General features: G+C 47.4%; 1 protein-coding gene across 1 annotated transcript in view; it reads right to left on the bottom strand.

Annotated features, from left to right (window-relative positions):
* OBSCN (obscurin, cytoskeletal calmodulin and titin-interacting RhoGEF) overlaps positions 1 to 25,120 on the bottom strand; it is a 247,659-nt gene that overhangs the window by 172,452 nt on the left and 50,087 nt on the right. The window contains exons 12-20 of the mRNA XM_059729369.1: positions 24,744 to 25,019; positions 20,114 to 20,389; positions 15,903 to 16,178; positions 12,624 to 12,899; positions 11,135 to 11,410; positions 10,018 to 10,293; positions 8,449 to 8,715; positions 6,530 to 6,799; positions 5,656 to 5,919 (exon numbers count right to left, since the gene is read on the bottom strand). Of these exons, the coding sequence (XP_059585352.1) occupies positions 5,656 to 5,919; positions 6,530 to 6,799; positions 8,449 to 8,715; positions 10,018 to 10,293; positions 11,135 to 11,410; positions 12,624 to 12,899; positions 15,903 to 16,178; positions 20,114 to 20,389; positions 24,744 to 25,019 (2,457 nt within the window). The remainder of the gene's footprint in view (positions 1 to 5,655; positions 5,920 to 6,529; positions 6,800 to 8,448; positions 8,716 to 10,017; positions 10,294 to 11,134; positions 11,411 to 12,623; positions 12,900 to 15,902; positions 16,179 to 20,113; positions 20,390 to 24,743; positions 25,020 to 25,120) is intronic.

Here is a 25,120-nt window from a genome sequence, read left to right on the forward strand (position 1 = left end):
GAAGGACCCCTTGTTCTTGGCATATCAAGCATCAAATGTATTTATATGTTTGCTGACTGATCGACCAGTTCACGCACCACCCTGCCAAAGAGACGTGGTGAGAACGAATCCTTAGAGGTTAAAAGAGAAAACAGAAGACAACTCCTTTTAATAACCCACAAATTCAAAATAATAACCATTTGCTCACAGATGGGCTGACAGGAGAAACAGAAGCCAAATTCCCTGAGGTTTTTCACTCATCTCAATCGCCTATGCTGATTATTATTTGAAACTTATGGCAGCTCAAGCAAGGCTCATTGGTTTCATTTTTATTTAATGATTTTCACTTTATCGCAGTCTTGCAGTGTTTGGCTGCAAGATCTGTGAGCTGTGCTTGTGGTCTAAAAAAGGTTTCCACTGAATTATTATTTTTAGTTTTACTTTTTTCTTTGTTTTTTTAGGGTTTTTTTTTCCAGAAGCCGAATTGTGATCAAAGCTTGTATGACCAATTTCCCCTTCCCAATGCTTTCTCAGCTTAAAAAGTATATAGCTCAAGTGGACTAAAATGAGGCCAAAATCATGTGAAATCAAAGCAGAAATAAATCAATTAGGACTGATAACAGGTCAAAGGCAGGAACGAAAGAGGATGCCTTCTATTTTACTTAATTGCCTTTCCCCTTCAGCTGAAACTCTAAAGTCTATTGAACATATATACATATAAGCTGTTTGGCTTTCGGGTATAAATGCTCTTTGTCAGCTTGCAAAGAATTTTTCCAGCTATTTGAGTTGGTCTAATAAAAGATATCGGATTTACCCAAAGAACCTTGTCTGCCTATGTCCTTAAACCAACATGGCTACAACCTATACCCTATACCCCTATGTATATGTGTGTCTGTATATACACAATTCTTTGCAAGCTGACAAAGAGCATTTATACCCGAAAGCTTGCAAAGAAGATTGGCGGGCAGGAAGGGGAGGCGGGGTCGCGGTGGCCCGCCACTGGTGGAAGAGCCAGGGGGGACTCAGGCTGAGGCTGTGTCTGGCTGATCCCAGTGCTGGAAGGGGCAGGCTGCGCTCAGGCTGGGCCAGGCTGTGAGGCCGGGAGAGCTCAGCAGCTCCTCTAGGGCTGGAAGAAGGTGACTCCCGCCACTGTGCATGCCACGGGGGAACCAGGGGAGGGGGACCTGCACCGCCCCCTGGGCTCCATGGCGCTGTGCCCCTGCATGAGCCACCAGGCTCTGATGGCCCCACGACTCTGCCCAGCTGATGCCCCAGTCACGGTGAATGCAACCATGGCTAGGCTGGATCGTGGGACATTTGGAGCCTGGAGGCTCCTCCAGAGGTGGCGCCGGGGAACCCAGAGGGGCACATGGCCCCCCATCTGTGCCTGGGGCATGGATGGCTGCAGCTGTGGTCTCTGCTCTGCCTCTGCTCCCCACTTCGCTGCCCCTGCTTTGACAATGGTGCAGCGACACATAAGTCTCTCCATGGCGTGGACTGGGCCAGGCAGTGAGGCGTGTGTGTGCTGCACGGGGCTGGGTGTGGGGGTGGCATGTGCCTGTGTTTGTGTCTGGGTGTGTGCAGAGTGCAGAGTGTGGCTGGGTGTGTGCGTGGCTGAGTGGGTGTGTGTAGCATGTGGCTGGATGGGTGTGTGTGTGGCTGGGTGTGTGTGTGGTGTGTGGCTGGGTGGGAGGGTGGTGTGTGACTGGGTAGGTGTGGTGTGTAGATGTTTGTGTGTGTGGCATGTGGCTGGATGTGAGTGTGAAGCGTCACTGTATGGGTGGGTGGGTGGGTGTGTGTGTGGCTAACTGGGTGGATGGGTGTGTGTATGGTGTGTGGCTGGGTGGGTATGGTGTGTGGCTGGGTATGTGTGTGTGGCATGTGGCATGTGGCTGGGTATATGTGTGGTGTGTGGTTGGGAGGGTGTGTGGCATGTAGCTGGGTGTGTGTGTGGTGTATGGTTGGATGGGTGTGTGGCATGCAGCTGTGTGGGTGGGTGTTTGTGGCTGGATGTGTGTGGGTGTGTATGTGTAGGGCATGGGAGGGCACACAGGGCTGGACACAGAGCGGGGTGGGGCGGTGGGATTGCGCGTGGCAGGATGTGGCGTGGCAGGAGTGCGGGGCGCTGGGTGGCGGCGCTCCATTCCCACCGCCTGCCCATCATTCTTGATGGGCACTTTGCTAGGATAGATAGATAGATAGATAGATAGATAGATAGATAGATAGATAGATAGATAGATAGAGATCTCACTAGCAGATACAACAAATACCACATCTACTTTGCTCATCTTTCATTCTCTAGCTGTTTGGCTCACAATACACCCCTGCCTTTAGCAGCCTGGCGGTGACACATGGTTTCCCTCATCACAGCCAGGGTCTGCTCAAAAACTCCTTCCTGACTGTCACAACAGTAGGAGGGTGGAACAAGCTGCCAGAGAAGCTGTAGAAACTCCCTCCTTGGAGGTTTAAATAAAACAGGCTCTGCAGGCATTTCTCTGGGCCAAGGCAGGAATGGCACATTCTGTCTTTGAACCAGATAATCCTCGAGGGCCCAGCCCTGTGATTCTGTGGCTCTTTCCCAGAACTGCTCCATGGGGTCGGAGGGCAGACGAGCAGCTGTTGCCAGAGCTGATAACTATCCTGTGCCTAGATACTCAAACAGCAGCTCTTGTCAGCTGTCAGCAGGGAGGGCTTTGAGGAGGAGGAGGAGGATAAAGTATGAGCAGCAGGAGAAAGAGATTACACAGACCCTGTTTTGCATGATGCAGTTTGTCATCAGTTTGGGATGCCTCTGAGTGCTAATCTGCTTTTTGGAATGCATGCAAACAATGCCACGTAGCATGCTCTTCCTATACCAGTTACATCTCTAACCTGAACGTGGCAAGCTACTAGAGCATGACGATCAAGTTCTTGTATAAACCAGAGAATTCATCACGTGGATTAATGTATGGTAGGATGAGAAAGGCAGGGGACATGGAAAAAGACTGACTTACATTTACAGAGCAGCATAGAGCTATTCAGGCTTGCTAAGCAGAGGACATGGGGTAAACTACTGGTCCAGGTGAAATCCATGGGAGCATTGCATTGAATTCAGCAGGCCCATGATTTCACTTGCGATGGGTAAAGCTGCATTAGAGGATTGGGGGAATTCAAAAGGTAAGGAGTGTGGTAATGAGATCAAGGGGAAAGTATTTTAGAATAGACAGTGTTATATCCTTTAATTGAGGATGGGGTTTGTTGTATAAAACATTAATTAAAAGGGACGCCCCAATCCTCTAATGCAGTGGGGAGAGATCCCACAACTTCTCTAGGAAGTCTGTCCCAGGGCTTGAACATCTTCATAGTCATAAAGTTCCTCCTAATCTGCCACCCTGGATTTCCCCTGTTGCAAGTTGGGAATGTTGCCTCCTATTCCTGTCCCCCTACAGCCACAGAGAAAAAGCTCATCTCCATCCTCTCTATAATCACCCTGAAGGTATTTGATGACTGCTAGCAAATCCCCCCACCCCTCAGACTTCTCTTCTGTAGAGTAAATAACACTACTTCTTTCAGCTTTTCCTCCTCAGCTATGTTCCCCGAGCCTCTAATCATTCTGTCACCCTTTTCTGGACTTGTCGCAATCTGTCCATGTCTTTTTTAGAGAGTGGGGTCCAAGACTGGACACAGGACTCCAAATTATGTCTCATCGGTGTTGAACAGAGTGGAAGAATCACTTCCCTTGATTTGCAAGCAACACCCCTGTTAATACAACCCAGGAGGAGGTTAGCTTTTTTTTGCCACAAAAGCACACTGTCAGCTTATGGTCCACAATAACGGCCCCAGTCCTTCACTGCAGGACTGTAGCCTAGACAATTATTCCCCAGGGTGTATTTGTGCATGCAGTTATTCCACCTCAGATCAGGACTTTGCACTTGTCCTTGTTGAATTTCTGGTTTATTATGGACAATTTTTCTAGTCTGTCCTAGTCATTCTGGATCCTAGCCAGAGTGTCTGTAACTGTACCCAACTTGGTGTCATCTGCAAATTTGGTAAGTGTGCATTCAATCCTATCATCCAAATCATTAATGAAGATGTTGATACCGGACCCAGGACACAACCCTGGGGAACCCCACTTGATCCCTCCTCCCAACTACACATCACTCAGCCCAATAAACCAACCAGTTTTGTATCTGCCGTATAGCACTTTTTTTCTAGACTGTATTTCCTTAGCGTGTTAATGAGAATGCTGAGGGAGACGGTGTCAGAAGCCTTGCTAAAATCAAGGAATATCTAATCAACTGCTCTTTCCCCATCCACAGAGACTGTCACCTTATTATAGAAGGACATGAGTTTGGTCAGGCATAACTTCTTCTTGATGCTGGCTGTTCCTGATCACCTAGATGCTTCAAAATGTCTGCACAGCACAATTCAGGATCATACCTAGAAATCCCAGCTACCTCTGAAGAAGCTACCTTGAGTACCAGAAACAGTGTAGCCATATAGACGTGGCAATCCACATTGGCTCACAACCTGTGCCAAGAAGCAAGATATAATAGCCTTGGAGGAGCATGGTATTAATGCAACTATACTACTTCTGGTTCCCAAGCTAGCTCAGACACAGATGGTTTGGATATCTATGCATGACATTGCATTGTACCATGTTGACATGCCAGTGCCCTGAAGCAGTTACAAAACACAGCCACATGGACCAAGGGAAGGCTCAGGAGGGGAATGAACTACAAAGGTTAGACAGATCACTACATTTACTTGACTGCTCAACACGTCAGTGGAAGAGGTGCTGTTGTATGATATATTCACATCAACTGAATTTGCAGGAATGTTCTCCAGGGCATAGTTTCTCAACCTATGGTACACGTACCCCTGGGGGTATGCGAGACATAGGCAAGGGGTATGTGGGGACCCCAACACTCTCTTGCCCTCTTTTCCTCTTAAAACTATGGCAAAAAAATTGGTGCACCACGCATTACATTTCCCCAGTAATAATTTGGAGGGGTTCAGCCCTCCTAGCTTTGGGCAACGTCACTTCTCACCCAGGTACATACTTCAGTTGTGCACCCCTGGTATAAAAGGTGGCAACCCTACCCACACCAGATCAGACATCTGTCATATCACGGCCTTATATACACAGCCCTTCTTCCAACATATAGCACACATTAGTCTGTAAATATAAAATCCCCTGGAAAGTTGAGTGTTGGGGTACTTAGTAAAATTTTCAGAAGTTAAGGGGTACTTGCAACTTAAAAGGTAGAGAAACACTGCTCCAGGGGATATGGTACATAGGAGAGGTGGGGGTAGGGAATGGTAGAATGATCTGTCTGGGGTCGTCTGACCTCGGTCCTCTTTCCTGCCAGGGGCAGGGGGTCAGACACAATGATCCCTTGTGCTCCCTTCTGACTCTACAATCTATGAATCTACGAATCTATGATCTGGGGGAAAAGACAAAGTAAAAGTGGAGCAGGATATGTCACAGAAGTTGGATACAGGCTTAATGGTGAGCAGAGTGAGTGCTGCAGAAAAGCAGGGGATCTTGGAAGGAGCTGGATAAAGCAAATAACCAGTTATTCATTCTCTGTTGTAGAGCTAGGGCTTATATTCCCCTATTGGTAGGAGGATCGACTTGCCCTCCCAACGCCTGGTATAAACTACAGAGCAGGTGGCCATTTGGCCTCATCTTACTTTCCACATTCAGCTTGGCTTGGGTCTTGTCCTCAGGAACCTCACAGCAGTAGAAGCCCCGGTCTGCAAAGGTGATGTTCTTCACTGTCAGGCTGTGCTTTGTCCCCTCAGCCGTGATCTCTAGGTTTCCGCCCGGCTGCAGCATGATGCTGTTCCTCATCCATTTCACCGCTGAAGGCTTGGTCAGCTCCACCTCCAGAGTCACCGTGTCCAGCTCTACAACTGTTCTGGTCTCCAGTTTCTTCTTAAACAGCACCGGTGCCTCTGGGAAAGGAAAGGAGACAAGATTAGAAGATGAGAGAATCCAGAAAACTGGCTATAAGATCAGGATGAATGGGTTGAATCTGGGGAAATAAAAATAAGGAAGGTCCTAGAGAAGGGAAAGAGCAGGTTCAGCAGCATCACACAGTGGGCTTTAATCTAATGCCCAGAGGGCATGTCTACAAGAGATGCTACTGCGCAGTCATTGCTGCGCCTTGAGTTAGTGCTTATATTTAGTACATTTACAGTGCAAGCACTAAATAAATGTGCAGTAACTGGAGACAATGTGTAATAGTGCTTGTGAATGTCTTTTAGGTAATGCTACTGTGTGGGGGTACATTTATTTTATTAAATGTAACATAATGTAATTTAATGTAACATAATGGTTATTTTATGAAGATAATATAATAAAAATAATACTGGGCAGTAGTGTATTAGCATGCTCTGTGCTGTGATATGCCATTGTGCGCTCAGCATCTCGTGGAGATGCGCCAGAAAGGATGGGATTTTTCACACCTATTGCTAATCCAGTCAACAGGAAAAGAAATGCATGAAACAATACACCCCATGATGGAAAATCATAGCTGGGCAAAGGGGACTTTCAGTCTCTCACCTCGGACCTTCAGGGTGGCTTTGGTTTCCACACCCTCAGCTATGGCTGAGATTTCCCCAGCATCCTTCATGGTCAAGTCAGTGATGGTGAGGCTGTGGTTTGAGTCCTTCTGAGAGATCACATATTTCTTGCTGGCTTCAATTTTGACCCCATTCCTGTGCCATGTAATCACAGCATCGCTGGGAGAGACGGTGCATTTGAAGTTGGCCTCCTTTCCTTCTTCACACACCGTGTTGAGAAGGCCTGTAGTGAACTTCACCACTCTGGGGACTGAGAAACAAGAAGGAAAGATTTTAGCAGTGCATCCGTGGGATAACCCCAGCCCATGAGCACCTCAGAAGAGTAGAAAGGATCAGTAATATCATCGTTGGTATGAATAAACATTGCTTTGACAGAGACTTTGCAACTTGAGCAGTTTGGGAACTGTGATACAGGGGTCAAAGGATCATAGAAAAGTAGGGCTGGATGCAAAGGTACTGATTTATTTATTTTTTTGCCGGGGGTGGTGGGGCCCACGATGATGGCCATGTAGAAAGTTTTATGCATTTCAGGTGACAGCTCTCTTCCCATGGGGGACCAGGGCCCTTGGTGCCTCTGGCTGGAAGGGACCTCAGGAGGTCATTATAGAAAACGAGGGTGGGAAGGGACCTCAGGAGGTCACATATAGTCCAACCCCCTGCTCCAAGCAGGACCAGCCCCAACTACATCATCCCAGCCCAGGCTTTGTGTAGCTAGGCCTTAAAAACCTCCAAGGATGAAGAGTCCACCACCTCTCTGGGTAACCTGTTCCTGTGCTTTAACTAACCTTCCAGTAAGAACGTTTTTCCTAATATCCAATCTCAACTTCCCTTGTTGCAACTTGAGCCCATTGCTCCTTGTCCTGTCATCTGCCCCCACTGAGCATAGTCCAGCTCCATCCTCTTTGAACCCCCTGCAGGGTGTTAAAGGCTGCTATTAAATCACACTTTTGTCTTCTCTTCTGCAGTTCCCTCAGCCTCTCCTCAGAAGTCATGTCCCCCAGTCCTCAAATGATTTTCTTTGCCCTCTGGACTCTCTCCAGTGTTTCCACATCCTTTGTGGAGTGGGGGTCCCAAAACTGGACACAGGACTCGAGATGTGGCCTCCCCAGTGCTGAATAGAGAGGAAGAATCACTTCCTTTCATCTGGCTGGCAACACTCCTACCAATACAACCCAGTATGCCAGTAGACTTCTTCATAACAAGCATACACTGCTGGCTCATATTCAGCCTAATGTCCACTGTCACCCCCAGGGCCTTTTCTGCAGAGCTGCTGCTCAGCCTGTCAGCCCCAGCTTGCACCGGTGCAGGGGATTGTTCTGCCATAAGTGCAGGTCACTTGGTTCAAGGCAGGTGCACCCCTATCCAAACCATCCCATGCATGTGCTTGTCTAACCTAGTCCGAAAACACCACAAACAACCCTGTCACCCAACTACAAAGCACCCAAGGATACCCAAAACACCCTAACCTGACACAGGTAAAGTAGGGGAACAGGGGCTCTGGCAATGTCCTGCTACCACAAGGCTGTTAAATATACTTGAGAAATCCAAGGAAGATTTCTTGTCACATTATTTCTCACTGACCTATTTCTATACATGGAGCTGGCGAAACACAGAAGGAAACTCTTAACTCTAGCAATATAGATACTCAGGATCTCCCTGCACATGCTGCATTTCCTTCCTTCATCATCTGCAATAGGGGACCCTTTATTGCCCCAAATGCCACATAAACTTCTGCATAAAAGCAACGATATTATGAGCCAGGGATGAGCCACAACCCTTTCCCCAATTGCTGTGCTGCATGTGCAGATGGACACCCCCCCGCAATCAGCTTCCCTGTTGCTTCCATACATAAGTGCCCCTATGGGAGCTGTTTGTCACAGTTTGGTTTTGGCACTGTACCTGTGAGAGTGACCTTAACAGTGCTCTTGTCATCTCGGGATTCACAGGTATACTCTCCCTCGTCATCAGCCCTAAGCCCCGTGATGGTCAGGATCCGCTTGACACCGTCCTCCCGGATCTGAAAGCGCTTGTTGGATTTGACCTCCGCGCCGCCCTTGCGCCACACCACTTTCCCCTTGGGTTGGCTCAGCTCACAGGTCAGGCAGAGGCTCCCTCCTATCTCAGCAGTCACGGCTTCCGGTTTCTTTGCAAACTTCACAGGGATTTCTGTGATTCGTTAGAATGAACACAAAGGAGCTGAGCAAATCACCTCGGGAACCTCTTTTTTACTTTTAAATAACAGGATTTGGGGAACAAAGGGAAGTGGAAATGAAAGAGAGCGTCAGCAGTGGGCACCGATTCCAACTCGGTGACAATAAAATGGACTTTTTAATCCTGAGATTTCAAAGCACTTCAGGAAGGTGAGGAAAACAGTCACCTCTATTTTATATCTGAGGACACTAGAGATACAAGGAACTTGCCCCAGTCAAATGGAGATTGGCTGTAGACCTATCCTTCTCTTCCTACCTGGGTATAATGATACAGGTTATAATTGATAGATGCTCCCTAACAGGAGACTGAGAGAGTTGGCACTGGGAGATAATCCTTCAGTTAGTGAGCATCTAGCTAGCTAGCAAGAGACAAAGAGTCTGCAGAAGTTGCCTACTGCTCCACAGTTAAAATTTACTGTTTAGTTCTTCTCATTCATGTATTTCTGTGTTTATTGAACGCAGCAACCACTCCTCTGGGTAATCAGAGCGTCTCAACTAAAAGTTATGATGATATCTCAGTGAATCAAGTTAGATGGAAGGATTCATCCATTCCTGGGCCAGCCCTACTCCACCTCTCTGGGCTAGAGAAAATTTACACCTGCTCCCTGGAGGAAGGGGCAGCACATGCTGCTCCAGGAACAGAGCAAGGTACAATGGCTCAGGTCCCGTGTAAATGAGGCTAAAACTTTGCTGAGACAGGCTGGGTCCTAAACTAGCCTACTGGGCATAGGAAGCACCTTGCTCTCCTCTGTAGGGACCACTGGTCCTCAACCTTTTTTAGACCCAAGGCACCCTTCTTTAGAGTCAAGAAACCCCTCCAAAAATGCCAACTCTTAGCTTCCATCAGTTTTTTTTCACTACAGAAAAATAATAGAGCTGAGGACTATTGCAAAGGACTCAGAAATCCCAGAACAGGGCAAAACGCTTGATGCTATGGATTCCTCTTGGAAATCTCTGGGTTTACCTTATGAAGCATGGTTGCACATCTAACACCCTGCAGTATCCTTGGCAGGATGTTAAGGGACCGCAGAGTGCTTTGGCACCATGGCTGAGACTCACTGGTACAGATGTTGGCCAAATGGTTTGGCCAAACCTTAGCGCGAGCCATGACAGCTGCAACACAAGGGACCCAGACAGCAGAGCAATGAAGGAGGAGAATAATTATTAGGTTTGACCCCTGGGCCTCACTCGCCCAGGGAGACAAGTTTAGTTCTAGTAGGAATCAAGCTGGCATGTGCCTGCTGCTCCTTTCTCTCACCTTTCACCTGTACTTTGAACTCCTGCTTGTCACTCTTGGTCTCACAGGTATAGACGGCAGTGTCCTTGCTCTCAGCCACCTTCACAATCAGTGTCCTGGAGGCCCCATCGCTCTTGATCTCATATTTCTTGCTTCCCCTGATCTCAGCCCCATCCTTGAGCCACTTAACTGCAGAAGTTTCAGGAGTTACTGAAGTGGCCAGCGTGATGCTCTCATGTTCCTGAACGACGATGGGCTCCTTCTGGACAAGTTTCTTTTGGAATTTTGCTTCAGCTTCTATGGACATGATCAAAAGAAAGAGTCATCGAACTGGCTTTTCTTCTCCTTAAAAGTGTATTTCTCAACCATGTTTTGCACCACAATTCATACCGTAGGCCCGCCATCCCCATGTAAACCCATCATGACCTGGAGACTGAGCTGAAGATCAGTCATTTGTTTTGCACCCTTTGTTGAGAGGGATGAAAGGAAATAACCCGTGCAAATTGTTCATAATTTATGACATCATCACAGCACACAAATACGCACGCGCACGAGCATGTCCCTCAAAACACTTGTTTTGCAGTGTGTTATGATGATCTTCGTTTCTCTCTTTCCTATTCTCGCATCAATCTTAAATCCAATTTAAATCACTCACAGGACTCAACACACCGTGTTGCCATGTCTCTGTCTGTTGCCATATCTGCTTACTGTGCGTCTCGTCTTTTAGCTTCTTTTCTGTCTCCCATAATGCACTGCCATGGCCCAAGGCAAACCTTGTTACTGAGAGCTGTTGCTGCTAAGCAATCTTCTCTCTCTTCACCCATCATCTCCATGCGTGGCTTTGTGATAATGTGTGCAAAGGAGACAATGCAAAAACAACCGGTGCAATCCCAGGCATCAGACTGCTGGCCGTATCCTGCATTCTGTGCCACCCACACAACACCCATCGAGTCAATGAGTCGAAGCCATTTGTGATGTAGTTCATTTGAATTTAGTGATGTGACCCTCAGGAAAATCTTGGCCCGATTGTGGCCAGAAGTTAAGGAATATGAGATAGTCATACCATGCACGCATCCCCCACAATAACTCCCAATGACTAATTCTGCCCAATACCAGTGCCCGAGAGAAGAGCACCCACCGACTGCCTCAACCTTGACGGTCAGTTTTTGGCCCGCAACCTCACAGGTGTAGTCTCCAGCATCTCTCTTGTCCACATGCTGCACAACCAGACGTCGGGTTTTGCCTTCTGACTCCAGCTTGAATTTCTTGCTGGGGATGAGCAGCTTCCCATCCTTGTACCATTTGACTTCAGCTTTCTCCTGGGCCACCTCGCAGCTCAGGATGGTGTTCTCCGTGAGAGCAGCCTTTACCTCTTTCGGCACCTTCTCCTGGTTTATGAATCCTGTTTCTGGCTCTGAGTTAGAGACATGGGAAAATTAAAGATTGATGAACATTAGCATATCTAATGTGTCTTAGCAGATCTGCATATTTGTAAACCCTGAAGCACATCATTTGCTGACAGCAGTAGTCTCTGTTGGGCAGTTTTAAATATTTTGAAAACGGGTCATTCAGTACAAAAGTTCTTCCTTTTTCTGTTCTTCTCACGAGCATGAAATCAAATGATGGGGTAATCTTCCAGAACAGACCCTGTAACTAGTACAATACCCATAGCATTTAGCAGAATCCATTTTGGCTACTCACATCAGCACACGTGCAACCTTAGGTGGTTGAGCAGTTCCTTTGATTTAACATGCTTAAAGTTTTCAACCTATTTGGGCACCTTGTTCAATTTGGACCTAATGCACCAATCTAAGAAGTTGCTAGGTATCTTCCAGGACAGAAAGGCATTTCACTATCTGGGAAGAGGCATGCCTCACCCTGAGGTTGGGATCTACATCTTAAAATGAAAAAACCTCAAAAAATACAAATCAGAGTTTTGGATCAGTCTGGATGAGCACAGCGCTCTAAAATGTGAATACTAACACCGACTTGAACTCCTCACGGTCTTCTAAGCCAGGTTCAAATTTTTTTTCCCACTCAAGCTGGGAATGCTACAACCCTAATTCAGGAAACCATTTAAAAATACACTTACAGATCAACACTGGCCTATGTAATGTTCTGAATAAAGGCGTCCTAAACTCTGTGCCGCACCCCAGGGCCACTCCCCACATCCAGTGAGCACCCCCCATGCCATGCCCTGAAGCCGCATGCCACCCCGCTCACAGCCATGCATCCCACCCCACTGAGCACTATGCACCACACCCCAAGGCTGCTGTCTGCACAATGAGGCCACAGCCAGCGGTTGCTCCCCCCACCATGGCTGTTCCCCGCACCACACCCTGAGCCTGTGCACCACATCCCCCCACATGCCCTGCACCACACCCCGGATCCACTCCCTGCACCACACAGCTGGCGAGCGCTTCCCGCAACATGGCCACTCCCCGTGCCATGCTCTGCAGCCATCCCTCTCCCCTCAGCCCTGCACAGCCAGCCACCATGTCCCTCCATGAGCAGAGCACCAGGAAGGTGGGGTGGAGCAGGGTGCAACCCACAGTGGTAGGGGGAGCGGGGCAGTCTGTTTTCAGACTCTGGCAATATTTGGGGGGATGGAGATGTGTCCTTCCCACCTGTGACATCAATCTTGAAGGTCAACTCCTGGCCTGCAGCCTCACAAGTGTATTTTCCAGCATCTTTCTTCTCCACCCCTTGCACAACCAGGTGCCGGGATTTGCCCTCGGACTCCACCTTGAATTTCTTGCTGGCAGTGACCAGTTTTCCATCCTTGTACCACTTCACTTCGGTCTTGGCCTGGGCCACCTCGCAGCTCAGGGTGGCGCTCTCTGTGAGGGTGGCCTTCACCTCCTTCTGCACCTTCTCCTTGTTTGCAAACACAATTTCGGGTTCTGACACAGGAGAAAAATGCAGCTGAGTTATATCCAGAAACTTAAAGCTGCAAAAAGCAAAACAGTTCAATTCACATCTCTAATCTGACTGTGCGTCCTTAAAATGGCCACAACAACACATGAATCAGTTTGAGGGTTTTCTGTCTAATAAATTGTCTGGCTATTGTTTAACATATATTGTAAGAAAATCAAGGATCTGTGTTAGCAAGTCAAAAACAGTTCATCACCCTACCAGCGCTCATCCTACACTCTCTCAAGGCAACGTAGAGCCAAGGTTTCACCTGGGTTAGATTCAGTGCAGGGGTTTTTCTGCCTTTGGCAGGGTTTTTTGTACAGCCCCATCTTGTATAATCCCACTGTAAGTGCAGAAATCCTAACGCTCGCTGTCGTTATGGGCAGCAGGAATGGGAGTTGAGGCAGCGTGGGCACTAAGGCATATAGTTGACAGCCCAGAGGTTGCAAGTCCAAGGCCATGGCAGAAGTGCTTGCAGGGCAGCCTGTCAGATTCCAATGAAATCTGTGAATTCTGCCAATACCTCGTCACAAGAACACAGGAAAGGAAGTAGCAGTAGCATTAAATTAGCACCTGCATTTCTGGCACCATACAAACACATTGGAGGTAGCCCCTGCCACAAGGACTATAAAGAACTGGCAATAGACATGGAGGGGAAGAGAGTCCAAGTCTCATACCCTCAACTAGGGACGGGCAAAATGGCAGATCCGGCTGGCAGCTGGACTCCATTTCTCAGCAGCCCCTGCCTGCATCACTAGGGCCAGCTTCCATGGAGATCCCAGCAGGGTGGTGCCATGGCACCATGGGGATGGGGTTTCTATGGAGACTGGCCCCAGCAGTGCTGGCAGGGCATGGCACATGGCAGTGAGCTACTCCAGGCTTGGGCTTGGGATCTGGCAGTGGTGACAGTGGTGCAGAGCTATGATCTGCTGCTGGTACACTGCTGCCCAGGGTGTGAGGGCTGCAGATCATGGCTCTGCCTGGCTCTGGACCATGCTGGCACCACCGCAAGATCCTAGCCGCTGAGTAGCTCCCTGCCCAGCCACGTCTGCACGTCTTCATGCACTAGGCCTTCAAACAAATTAAGCTTTGGAGTCTCGTATCAGTGTTTGCACACACTAGGTTTTCAAACAAATTAAGCCCAGCCTGGGGCCAGTCTCCACGGAAACCCCGGCCCCATGCTGCCATGGCATGACCACTGGAAGCCAACCCCAGTGACGCACGCAGGGGCTGCTGGGAAATGGAGTCTGCCACAGGCTGGACTTTGCCTGCCCTGCCCTAAATACTAGCTCTGTAGTTCTCAACCTTTTTAGACTCAAACCACTGCTCTGAAAATGTCAGCTCTTAGCTTTCACTTGTGACTATGGAAAAATAATAGAGCAACTGTTGTGCTGCAAAGAACTTAGAAAGTTTATGGCAGGTCAGAATGGTTTTGATAGTGTGGATTCCTATTTGAAATCTCTGAGTTTATCTTGTTAATCATGTGTGTTTGCATACCTAACCATGCTAGTTTTGTGCAGGAGCCTCTGGGCCCCTTCAAAGGATCTCACAGCACCCGCGACGCCCAAGCAGCCTGGTTAAGAATCAGTGAACTAGATTAAACTAGTTCTGTGTCACTCGGTAGAGATCAAGCTGTGTGCTTCAAGCATGACTCTTGAACTTCCCCTATTCACACCTGCAAATCTACACAGTTCTGGAAGGAGGCACCTTGCTACAGATAACACATGATCATTGTGGACTTTATCGCTGGTCCCCTGAGCAAGATCCACTAAGTGGTGATTGAGTGTGTGTGAAGCATAGCATCCAGGCGAGTGCGGGTCTAAGATGCTTAACAAAGCACCAAATACATAATGTAACCTGATGGAAGCCTGGACTGAGGCAAGATGGGTAACATAGCTCAATGATATTCAAAGCTATATTGCATCTCTCCAGTCATGGCTCCATTAGGGTGAGGGCAGGAAAGCTCATGGGATATAGGTACCAGAGGATGCATCTACTGCGGAGTGCAGAGACAGACAGGTTCTTCAGGGCTCTTGCATAAAGCTTGCATTCCTGCAATGCTAACGAACACATAGAGATGTTTTGCTGCACCCCATCCCTTCCCAGCTATGGTCCCAATGGGGGGTGAAGTCTTTTGGGGCAAACCAAGCTACATAGGCCGGTATTTATCTATGCACCCAGCTTCATGCTGAGAGAATGAAATGCTCCTCTCCCATAAGGCTACAATCACCAGTCTGTCTGCAGGAAAAGGATGGGTGAGCTGGGGTGGCAAAATCCACTTTTCTAACCCAGAACTCTATAGTAAGTGCATCCTCTGGTATCTATTTCCCAGGAGGGCTCCTTCTGCCCTCATCCCTGGAAAGACACAACCTAGCTCTGAGGATCATTGCAAGATGTTACCCATCTTGCCTCAGTCCAGGCTCCCAGGTGGTTTCAGCACAGCTCACATGCAAATAACACTCTAGGCCTCGCCTTCTGCCCCACCTGTCACCTGTGTGGTTGGTAAGGCATACTGAGCTCATGTGAAGGCAATCCCTTGTCTCCCCCACCAGGTCTCTGGGGCCAACATAGAGAAACCTTTAGGGAGTGCAAACACCTCTGCATGGTACTTCACTACGGCCCAGCTCTGCAACCTCCCTGGGGCTGCACCTAACTGAAGGCTGGCACATTTGTTCACCAACACTCTGGGTGAACCAACATACCTGTAAGAAAGGAGGGGTTGCTGCTTGTTCATAATAGGCTGGGCCCATTCCAGATAAGTTGAAGATAATCTTCCCTGTCTTAATGTACTTATAAACTACTAAAAACAATACATGGCTTCCAAAGTCCTCAACCCATTTGTGTATCAAAGCTACAGGAACCACAACTGATCCCTTAATTTGCTCCAACAAATGAAATTCCGGTGGACAGGATTCTTAAAATATAGCATTTTTTCAATCTGCTAAACCTGCTAGGAAGAGGAAAAATAGAGGAAAACAGAGTTGTCTCACCTGTGACGGTGACCTTGAAGGTTAATTTCTGGCCGGCTGCCTCACAGGTGTATTCTCCAGCATCTTTCTTCTCCACCTCTTGCACGACCAGGTGCCGGGCTTTGCCCTCAGACTCCACCTTGAATTTCTTGCTGGCGGTGATCAGTTTTTTGTCCTTGTACCACTTCACTTCCGTCTTAGCTTGGCCCACCTCGCAGCTCAATGTGGCGCTTTCCTTGAGGGCAGCCTTCACCTCCTTCTGCACCTTCTCCTTGTTTACAAAGGCATCCTCGACTTCTGTAAGTGAAGAGAAAGCACAGAGTCAGAGTGATGCTTCCCTTTTCAGACGGTGGTTTTCAGATCCATAGCATTAGCTGAACCTGTGATAAACAAATCCATGGCCAACAGTACTAGTGTTATAAAGACTGGAATCAGTCAAGAGTTCACAATGGCTGATTTAATGGACGACCTGGAGACAAAAGTCTGTCCTAGGATATCCTGAGCCAGAACAACCACAAGTGAGAACTATCTATCCTGGCAAACAAACATATACTCACATACACACATATACACAGACACACACACACACACACACACACACACACACATGCACACACCAGTTTCTCAGGTCTCTCCTTTATTACCTAAACACAGCCAGGACATTGTCATCACCATCTTCATTATCATATAGATTTATATCCTGCCCTATCCAGAAACACTAAGAGGCTTAGAACAAAACACCCTTGAGTGTAGGATGGATCCAAATCTACATATCACTGGATCTCTGGGTAAAAATGGCCTCAGGTTTTGTAAAAGTCTGGATGTGAACACAGGTCCTGGTATCCAAGCCACATTATCTCTGAAGCAAAGCCATAAAGACAACTGATCCTTCAAAACGTAAGAGGATCTCATCCCACCAGGTGGCTGGATCACAAAGAACAAGTTGGCAAGGTCTTTAAACCTTCATGCTTCATGGCATGAGCCAAATACCAAGTAATAGGAGTCAAAAGGGCTAGGCTGCCCTATAATCGTTTGCTTTGAGCTTTCCTGCAGTTTCCTTCGAAGCAGCTGGTGCTGCTTATTGGTACAGCCAAGCTAGTGGACATAGGGTGCCTGTACACACCACGGGTTGTAATCCTCATTAAATTAAATAGGTTTATAAAATTTAAACTTGTTTATTTTGGAGCATTGCATCAGTGTTTGCATGCATGAGGCTTTCAAACAAATTAAGCTTTGGAGCATTGTATTATTGTTTGCACACGCTAGGTTTTCAAATGAAATGAGCCCAGTCTCCAGCAAGTGCTTCAGAAAAGTGGGATGGTCCAGCATTGCCACCCCCTACAACCTGGGGGCCTCCACCCCCTACCCCGTGCCTGTGCCCGTGCCGCAGGGACCTGGCAAACCACACAAGAAAAGAAAAAGTGGAAGCAATTTGAAAGCAAAATCAATTTGAAGAGGTGACCTACAAAAAAGTCACAGCCATCTGGTAAACAAAGAGGCTCATTACACGTCTCTGAGTGCCTTTGCGTTTGCATGCAATTAATCCATGGACGCAACACTTTAATTCCCAGTGAGCCAAACTAAACTACATCTGAGGAGTTTTAGTTTAATGCACCACAAAGACTTTTAAAGTATCCAGAAATCCAGCTCACGCAAACACTCATGCAGTTGCAGAGCAAAAAAAAGGCAAAAAATGTGGCAAGTACAAAGGCCCTAGGAGTCTTATGAGTCTGAGGGTGAAGTTACACATTACTTGCAGACCATAGCCAATCTGCGGAAAGTGAAGCAGTGTTAAAGTTGGAACGAGCTGTGAGCAGTTGCATTTTAAAGGTTAATACCATTAAACCTCTGCCACAAGGACTATAAGGAACTGGCAATAGACATAGAGGGGAAGAGAGTCCAAGTCTCATACCCTCAACCAGGGATGGGCAAAATGGCAGATCCGGCTGGCAGCTGGACTCCATTTCCCAGCAGCCCCTGCCTGCATCACTAGGGCCAGCTTCCATGGAGATCCCAGCAGGGTGGTGCCATGGCACCATGGGGCTGGGGTTTCTATGGAGACTGGCCCCAGCAGTGCTGGCAGGGTATGGCACATGGCGGTGAGCTACGCCAGGCTTGGGCTTGGGATCTGGCAGTGGTGACAGTGGTGCAGAGCTATGATCTGCAGCTGGTACACTGCTGCCCAGGGTGTGAGGGCTGCAGATCGTGGCTCTGCCTGGCTCTGGACCATGCTGGCACCACCGCAAGATCCTAGCCCCTGAGTAGCTCCCTGCCCAGCCACGTCTGCACGTCTTCATGCACTAGGCCTTCAAACAAATTAAGCTTTGGAGTCTTGTATCAGTGTTTGCACACACTAGGTTTTCAAACAAATTAAGCCCAGCCTGGGGCCAGTCTCCACGGAAACCCCGGCCCCATGCTGCCATGGCATGACCACTGGAAGCCAACCCCAGTGATGCACGCAGGGGCTGCTGGGAAATGGAGTCTGCCACAGGCTGGACTTTGCCCGCCCTGCCCTAAATACTAGCTCTGTAGTTCTCAACCTTTTTAGACTCAAACCACTGCTCTGAAAATGTCAGCTCTTAGCTTTCACTTGTGACTATGGAAAAATAATAGAGCAACTGTTGTGCTGCAAAGAACTTAGAAAGTTAATGACAGGTCAGAATGGTTTTGATAGTGTGGATTCCTATTTGAAATCTCTGGGTTTATCTTGTTAATCATGTGTGTTTGCATACCTAACCATGCTAGTTTTATGCAGGAGCCTCTGGGCCCCTTCAAAGGATCTCACAGCACCCCCAGTGCCAAAGCAGCCTGGTTAAGAATCAGTGAACTAGATTAAACTAGTTCTGTGTCACTCGGTAGAGATCAAGCTGTGTGCTTCAAGCATGACTCTTGAACTTCCCCTATTCACACCTGCAAATCTACACAGTTCTGGAAGGAGGCACCTTGCTACAGATAACACATGATCATTGTGGACTTTATCGCTGGTCCCCTGAGCAAGATCCACTAAGCGGTGATTGAGTGTGTGTGAAGCATAGCATCCAGGCGAGTGCGGGTCTAGGATTCTTAACAAAGCACCGAATACATAATGTAACCTGATGGAAGCCTGGACTGAGGCAAGATGGGTAACATAGCTCAATGATATTCAAAGCTATATTGCACCTCTCCAGTCATGGCTCCATTAGGGTGAGGGCAGGAAAGCTCATGGGATATAGGTGCCAGAGGATGCATCTACTGCGGAGTGCAGAGACAGGCGGGTTCTTCAGGGCTCTTGCATAAAGCTTGCATTCCTGCAGCCCTGAATGCTAACGAACACATAGAGATGTTTTGCTGCACCCCATCCCTTCCCAGCTATGGTCCCAATGGGGGGTGAAGTCTTTTGGGGCAAACCAAGCTACATAGGCCGGTATTTATCTATGCACCCAGCTTCATGCTGAGAGAATGAAATGCTCCTCTCCCATAAGGCTACAATCACCAGTCTGTCTGCAGGAAAAGGATGGGTGAGCTGGGGTGGCAAAATCCTCTTTTCTAACCCAGAACTCTATAGTAAGTGCATCCTCTGGTATCTATTTCCCAGGAGGGCTCCTTCTGCCCTCATCCCTGGAAAGACACAACCTAGCTCTGAGGATCATTGCAAGATGTTACCCATCTTGCCTCAGTCCAGGCTCCCAGGAGGTTTCAGCACAGCTCACATGCAGATAACACTCCAGGCCTCGCCTTCTGCCCCACCTGTCACCTGTGTGGTTGGTAAGGCACACTGAGCTCATGTGAAGGCAATCCCTTGTCTCTCCCACCAGGTCTCTGGGGCCAACATAGAGAAACCTTTAGGGAGTGCAAACACCTCTGCATGGTACTTCACTATGGCCCAGCTCTGCAACTTCCCTGGGGCTGCACCTAACTGAAGGCTGACACATTTGTTCACCAACACTCTGGGTGAACCAACATACCTGTAAGAAAGGAGGGGTTGCTGCTTGTTCATAATAGGCTGGGCCCATTCCAGATAAGTTGAAGATAATCTTCCCTGTCTTAAAGTACTTATAAACTACTAAAAACAATACATGGCTTCCAAAGTCCTCAACCCATTTGTGCATCAAAGCTACAGGAACCACAACTGATCCCTTAATTTGCTCCAACAAATGAAATTCCGGTGGACAGGATTCTTAAAATATAGCATTTATTCAATCTGCTAAACCTGCTAGGAAGAGGAAAAATAGAGGAAAACAGAGTTGTCTCACCTGTGACGGTGACCTTGAAGGTTAGTTTCTGGCCGGCTGCCTCACAGGTGTATTCTCCAGCATCTTTCTTCTCCAACTCTTGCACGACCAGGTGCCGGGCTTTGCCCTCAGACTCCACCTTGAAGTTCTTGCTGGCAGTGATCAGTTTTTTGTCCTTGTACCACTTCACTTCCGTCTTAGCTTGGCCCACCTCGCAGCTCAATGTGGCGCTTTCCTTGAGGGCAGCCTTCACCTCCTTCTGCACCTTCTCCTTGTTTACAAAGGCACCCTCGACTTCTGTAAGTGAAGAGAAAGCACAGAGTCAGAGTGATGCTTCCCTTTTCAGACGGTGGTTTTCAGATCCATAGCATTAGCTGAACCTGTGATAAACAAATCCATGGCCAACAGTACTAGTGTTATAAAGACTGGATTCAGCCAAGAGTTCACAATGGCTGATTTAATGGACGACCTGGAGACAAAAGTCTGTCCTAGGATATCCTGAGCCAGAACAACCACAAGTGAGAACTATCTGTCCTGGCAAACAAACATATACACACATACACACAGACACACACACACACACACATACATGCACACACCAGTTTCTCAGGTCTCTCCTTTATTATCTAAACACAGCCAGGACATTGTCATCACCATCTTCATTATCATTTAGATTTATATCCTGCCCTATCCAGAAACACTAAAAGGTTTAGAACAAAACACCCTTGAGTGTAGGATGGATCCAAATCTACATATCACTGGATCTCTGGGTAAAAATGGCCTCAGGTTTTGTAAAAGTCTGGATGTGAACACAGGTCCTGGTATCCAAGCCACATTATCTCTGAAGCAAAGCCATAAAGACAACTGATCCTTCAAACCATAAGAGGATCCCATCCCACCAGGTGGCTGGATCACAAAGAACAAGTTGGCAAGGTCTTTAAGCCTTCATGCTTTATGGCATGAGCCAAATAACCAAGTAATAGGAGTCAAAAGGGCTAGGCTGCCCCATAATCATTTGCTTTGAGCTTTCCTGCAGTTTCCTTAAAAGCAGCTGGTGCTGCTTATTGGTCCAGCCAAGCTAGTGGACATAGGGTGCCTGTACACACCACGGGTTGTAATCCTCATTAAATTAAATAGGTTTATAAAATTTAAACTTGTTTATTTTGGAGCGTTGCATCAGTGTTTGCATGCACGAGGCTTTCAAACAAATTAAGCTTTGGAGCATTGTATTATTGTTTGCACATGCTAGGTTTTCAAATGAAATGAGCCCAGACTCCAGCAAGTGCTTCAGAAAAGTGGGATGGTCCAGCGTTGCCACCCCCTACAACCTGGGGGCCTCCACCTCCTACCCCGTGCCTGTGCCCGTGCCGCAGGGACCTGGCAAACCACACAAGAAAAGAAAAAGTGGAAGCAATTTGAAAGCAAAATCAATTTGAAGAGGTGACCTACAAAAAAGTCACAGCCATCTGGTAAACAAAGAGGCTCATTACACGTCTCTGAGTGCCTTTGTGTTTGCACGCAATTAATCCATGGACACAACGCTTTAATTCCCAGTGAGCCAAACTAAACTACATCTGAGGAGTTTTACTTTAATGCACCACAAAGACTTTTAAAGTATCCAGAAATCCAGCTCACGCAAACACTCATCCACTTGCAGAGCAAAAAAAGGCAAAAAATGTGGCAAGTACAAAGGCCCTAGGAGTCTTATGAGTCTGAGGGTGAAGTTACACATTACTTGCAGACCATAGCCAATCTGCGGAAAGTGAAGCAGTGTTAAAGTTGGAACGAGCTGTGAGCAGTTGCATTTTAAAGGTTAATACCATCTCTTGCTTGCATGGCTCTGACTTGGCACTATAGGCTTGGCAAGAAGGGGTGAGGCTACAGCTGTTAGGTCACAGTTGTTGAGTGCTTTCAGAGGTCTGATTGTGTGAAAAAAGTAACCTGTGTAAGTGCCCTCAGAGGGCACTTAGCATGAGTTAATGAGCCTTAATGTACAGACAGTTTTGGCAAATGATATGGCTGTATCACAGCTGCGTCAAAAAAGGCCTAAGACATCTCAACCTCATGAAATGTACCCAAGGGGCTCATCCAAAACCCACTAGAGTCAATGGGAATTTCTTTATTTAAAAAAGACTTGGACTTGGACCTTTGGTTTCATCTTTCCTTACAATCTTGAAACTCAGCCCACATTCATCCAGGGACTTACAAACCTTCAGAGTGGGGCTGGACAGAAGCTTGGACAAGTCTGGACCACTTTAAATCTTCCTATCAAATGTCACAGTGCCCTACACTTTCAAAGGGAAAGTTGAGCAGAAGATATGCATTTAAATATGTAGAAATAAGAAGGGATCCCCTGAATAAAAAAAGCCTGTTTGGATCAATATTGCTCTGGAAAAAGACGGTAAAAGAATGGGTTCTTCTGTGGTAGAGGTGCACTTGGTCCCAGAGGGCTGAATTTGGCTATGGATAGAGACCTCTGTAATGTTATTGGACAGGTAAGTACAATGGGGACTCAGGTCATTGTGGGAGACCAAACTTCCCTGATACAGACTGGAGAAGAAATGCTGATGATGAGAGGGCACAAGCATCCCTGGAGGTAATTGCTGACAGATGATTTCTAATCAAATTTTCACTGAATCCGCAAAAGGCGATGCTATTCGAGACTGCTTTTTTTTTGGAAGCGTTGCAGGCATTGTAGAAGTGATGGTCAAGAACCGATTCGATGCAAAATGACATGAAAGGATAAGCAAAAGTAGTTCTGCAATTTGCTGCTGTTGTCATTTGAAAAGAGCAAACTTTGGCAAATTAAGGGGATAGTTAATGACTGCAACTGGACCGAATCACTCAAGATATCAAATGTGGAGGAGGTTAGGACTATTTTCAAGCCAAAGGGGCAAAAGCTGTCCAGAACATGTATCCCAAGCAAGGGAGGATGGCAACTTGTTGGGGAGAGCTCTACAAGGAAGATCTCAGCCTTTAGGGGACTGAAACGCAGCTGAAGGCACTCCATCGGTAATAGTCTATCTGGTGGGCAAGTTGTGGACAAGAGGCAACTGAAGACTAGTAAAGGAGGATGGAGCCACATCCTCCTTTACTAGTCATCAGCTGGGGTTGAGAGAGGGTCATCGGGGAGGGTTACGAGCTCCAGGAGCAGAGTGAAGGAAGGGTGGGTTGTAGTGCTGGGAAGAAGCCCAGAGCCAAAGAGACCCCCCCATCCCTGGTTTGGGCTGCTTTGAGTATTATGACTGTGAAGCCTCTCTGAGACAAATAAAAATGACTGGAAAAGCTTGAACCTAGAGTTGGCTGGCTTGGACAAGACAGCTGGGTGAGCAGCTTGCTTCCAGGCTCCAAACCTAAAAGGATGAAGAATCCCCTCCAGCACAGTATTAGGAGTATTCAAAGAGTGTACAAGAAGTGCAAAAAGTATCAATCAGCAAAGAAAACCACTTTAGAATCACAGAAAGAAGAAGTGAGGGGTTGGGGGTCAACATTAAAGATAATCTAGTTACGACTCAAAACAGTAAGTAACACTTGCCCTCAGTTTTCAAGGAAGATTATGAACACAGGGGCAAAAGCAAAGATGGTCACTGGGAAGAAGGGGTGAAAAATAGGGCTATATCAGAAATAGAAATACCTGAAATAGAAAGGACCAAATCTCAGCATCTCAGAAGGGCTCCAGAAGGAAAGCAGGACCTAGCATTCAATAACGTGGGGAAACAAGTGTACACCTAATTGGAGTGTGTGGTTAGCAATTAAGAGACAGCAGTTCATTAGGTGGGCTCAAACCCAGCACCATTTTGGTAACGGGATGCATTAGTTAGACCTACACTTATATCTATAAAAAGGACAATGCACATTATTAAACTATCTGAAAACATTAGAACAGGAAATGTCAAGTTTTTAGGAAATCAAGCATCTGGTTTCTCTCTCTCTCTCTCTCTCGTATCTAGGCAGCTGGAGTAACTCCGCTGGTCAGCAGCCTTTCAGTGAGATTGAGCTAGTACACATGGCAGCAAAACCAGTCCCCATAGTTATTGCATTATCCTCCCAGACAAATGCACCACTTGTTTCAACCCTGGTCTCCAAAGGGATTCATACTTTCAGAATGCAAGGTTAAACCCATTTAACTTACTCCTCCTGGGCTAGATTCCTATCTGGTGTAAATCAGTACCAATACAGGCGTTCAATGCTTCTCAACCTTTTCAGATTCAGTGCACCCCTTGATAGACACGAGGCACCCCTCCGAAGAGGTCAGATCCTAGTTTTCACTTGCTTTTTGACTACTGAAAAAGAATAGAGCAACTTTTCTGCTGCTCAGAGAGCATGATGGGTCTACATACTTCAACACTATCAATGCCTAGTGGAAATTTCTGGGTTTATCTTGTGAATTGTGCTTGCACACCTCACAGTGCTAGCATTGCGTGCCACTCCACGGCACCGCTGAAAGGATCTCCGGGCGCTCTGGGATGCCACAGCACCATGGTGGAGGATCACTGCACTATTTAGAGATGCAGCCCAGGAGTCTTTAGGTCAACTTTCCAGATCGTAAAAGGAAACATAATGTGCACGAACTCAGATATTCAAAAGAGAAAAATTCAACAATCGGCCGCAGTTCAGCATGTTAATGAAAACAAGACCATCTCTCTCCCACCTGTGACGATGACCTTGAAGGTCAGTTTTTGGCCTGCAGCCTCACAGGTGTATTCTCCAGCATCTTTCTTCTCCACCTGCTCCACGACCAGGCGCCGGGATTTGCCCTCGGACTCCACCTTGAATTTCTTGCTGGCGGTGACCAGTTTCCCATCCTTGCACCACTTCACTTCGGTCTTGGCCTGGGCCACCTCGCAGCTTAGAGCAGCACTCTCCTTGAGGGTGGCCTTCACCTCCTTCTGCACCTTCTCCTGGTTTGCAAACACATCCTCATGCTCTGCAGGGGGAAAGGGGAGTTTAGGATTTTCTACGCGCATTGTCTTATAGATATAGCACAGTGCTGAGTACGGAGAAGCTTCAGTCCTAAGAAACCATTAG

This window comes from Alligator mississippiensis, chromosome 5 (assembly GCF_030867095.1).
Source record: "Alligator mississippiensis isolate rAllMis1 chromosome 5, rAllMis1, whole genome shotgun sequence".
Lineage (NCBI taxonomy): Eukaryota > Metazoa > Chordata > Crocodylia > Alligatoridae > Alligator > Alligator mississippiensis.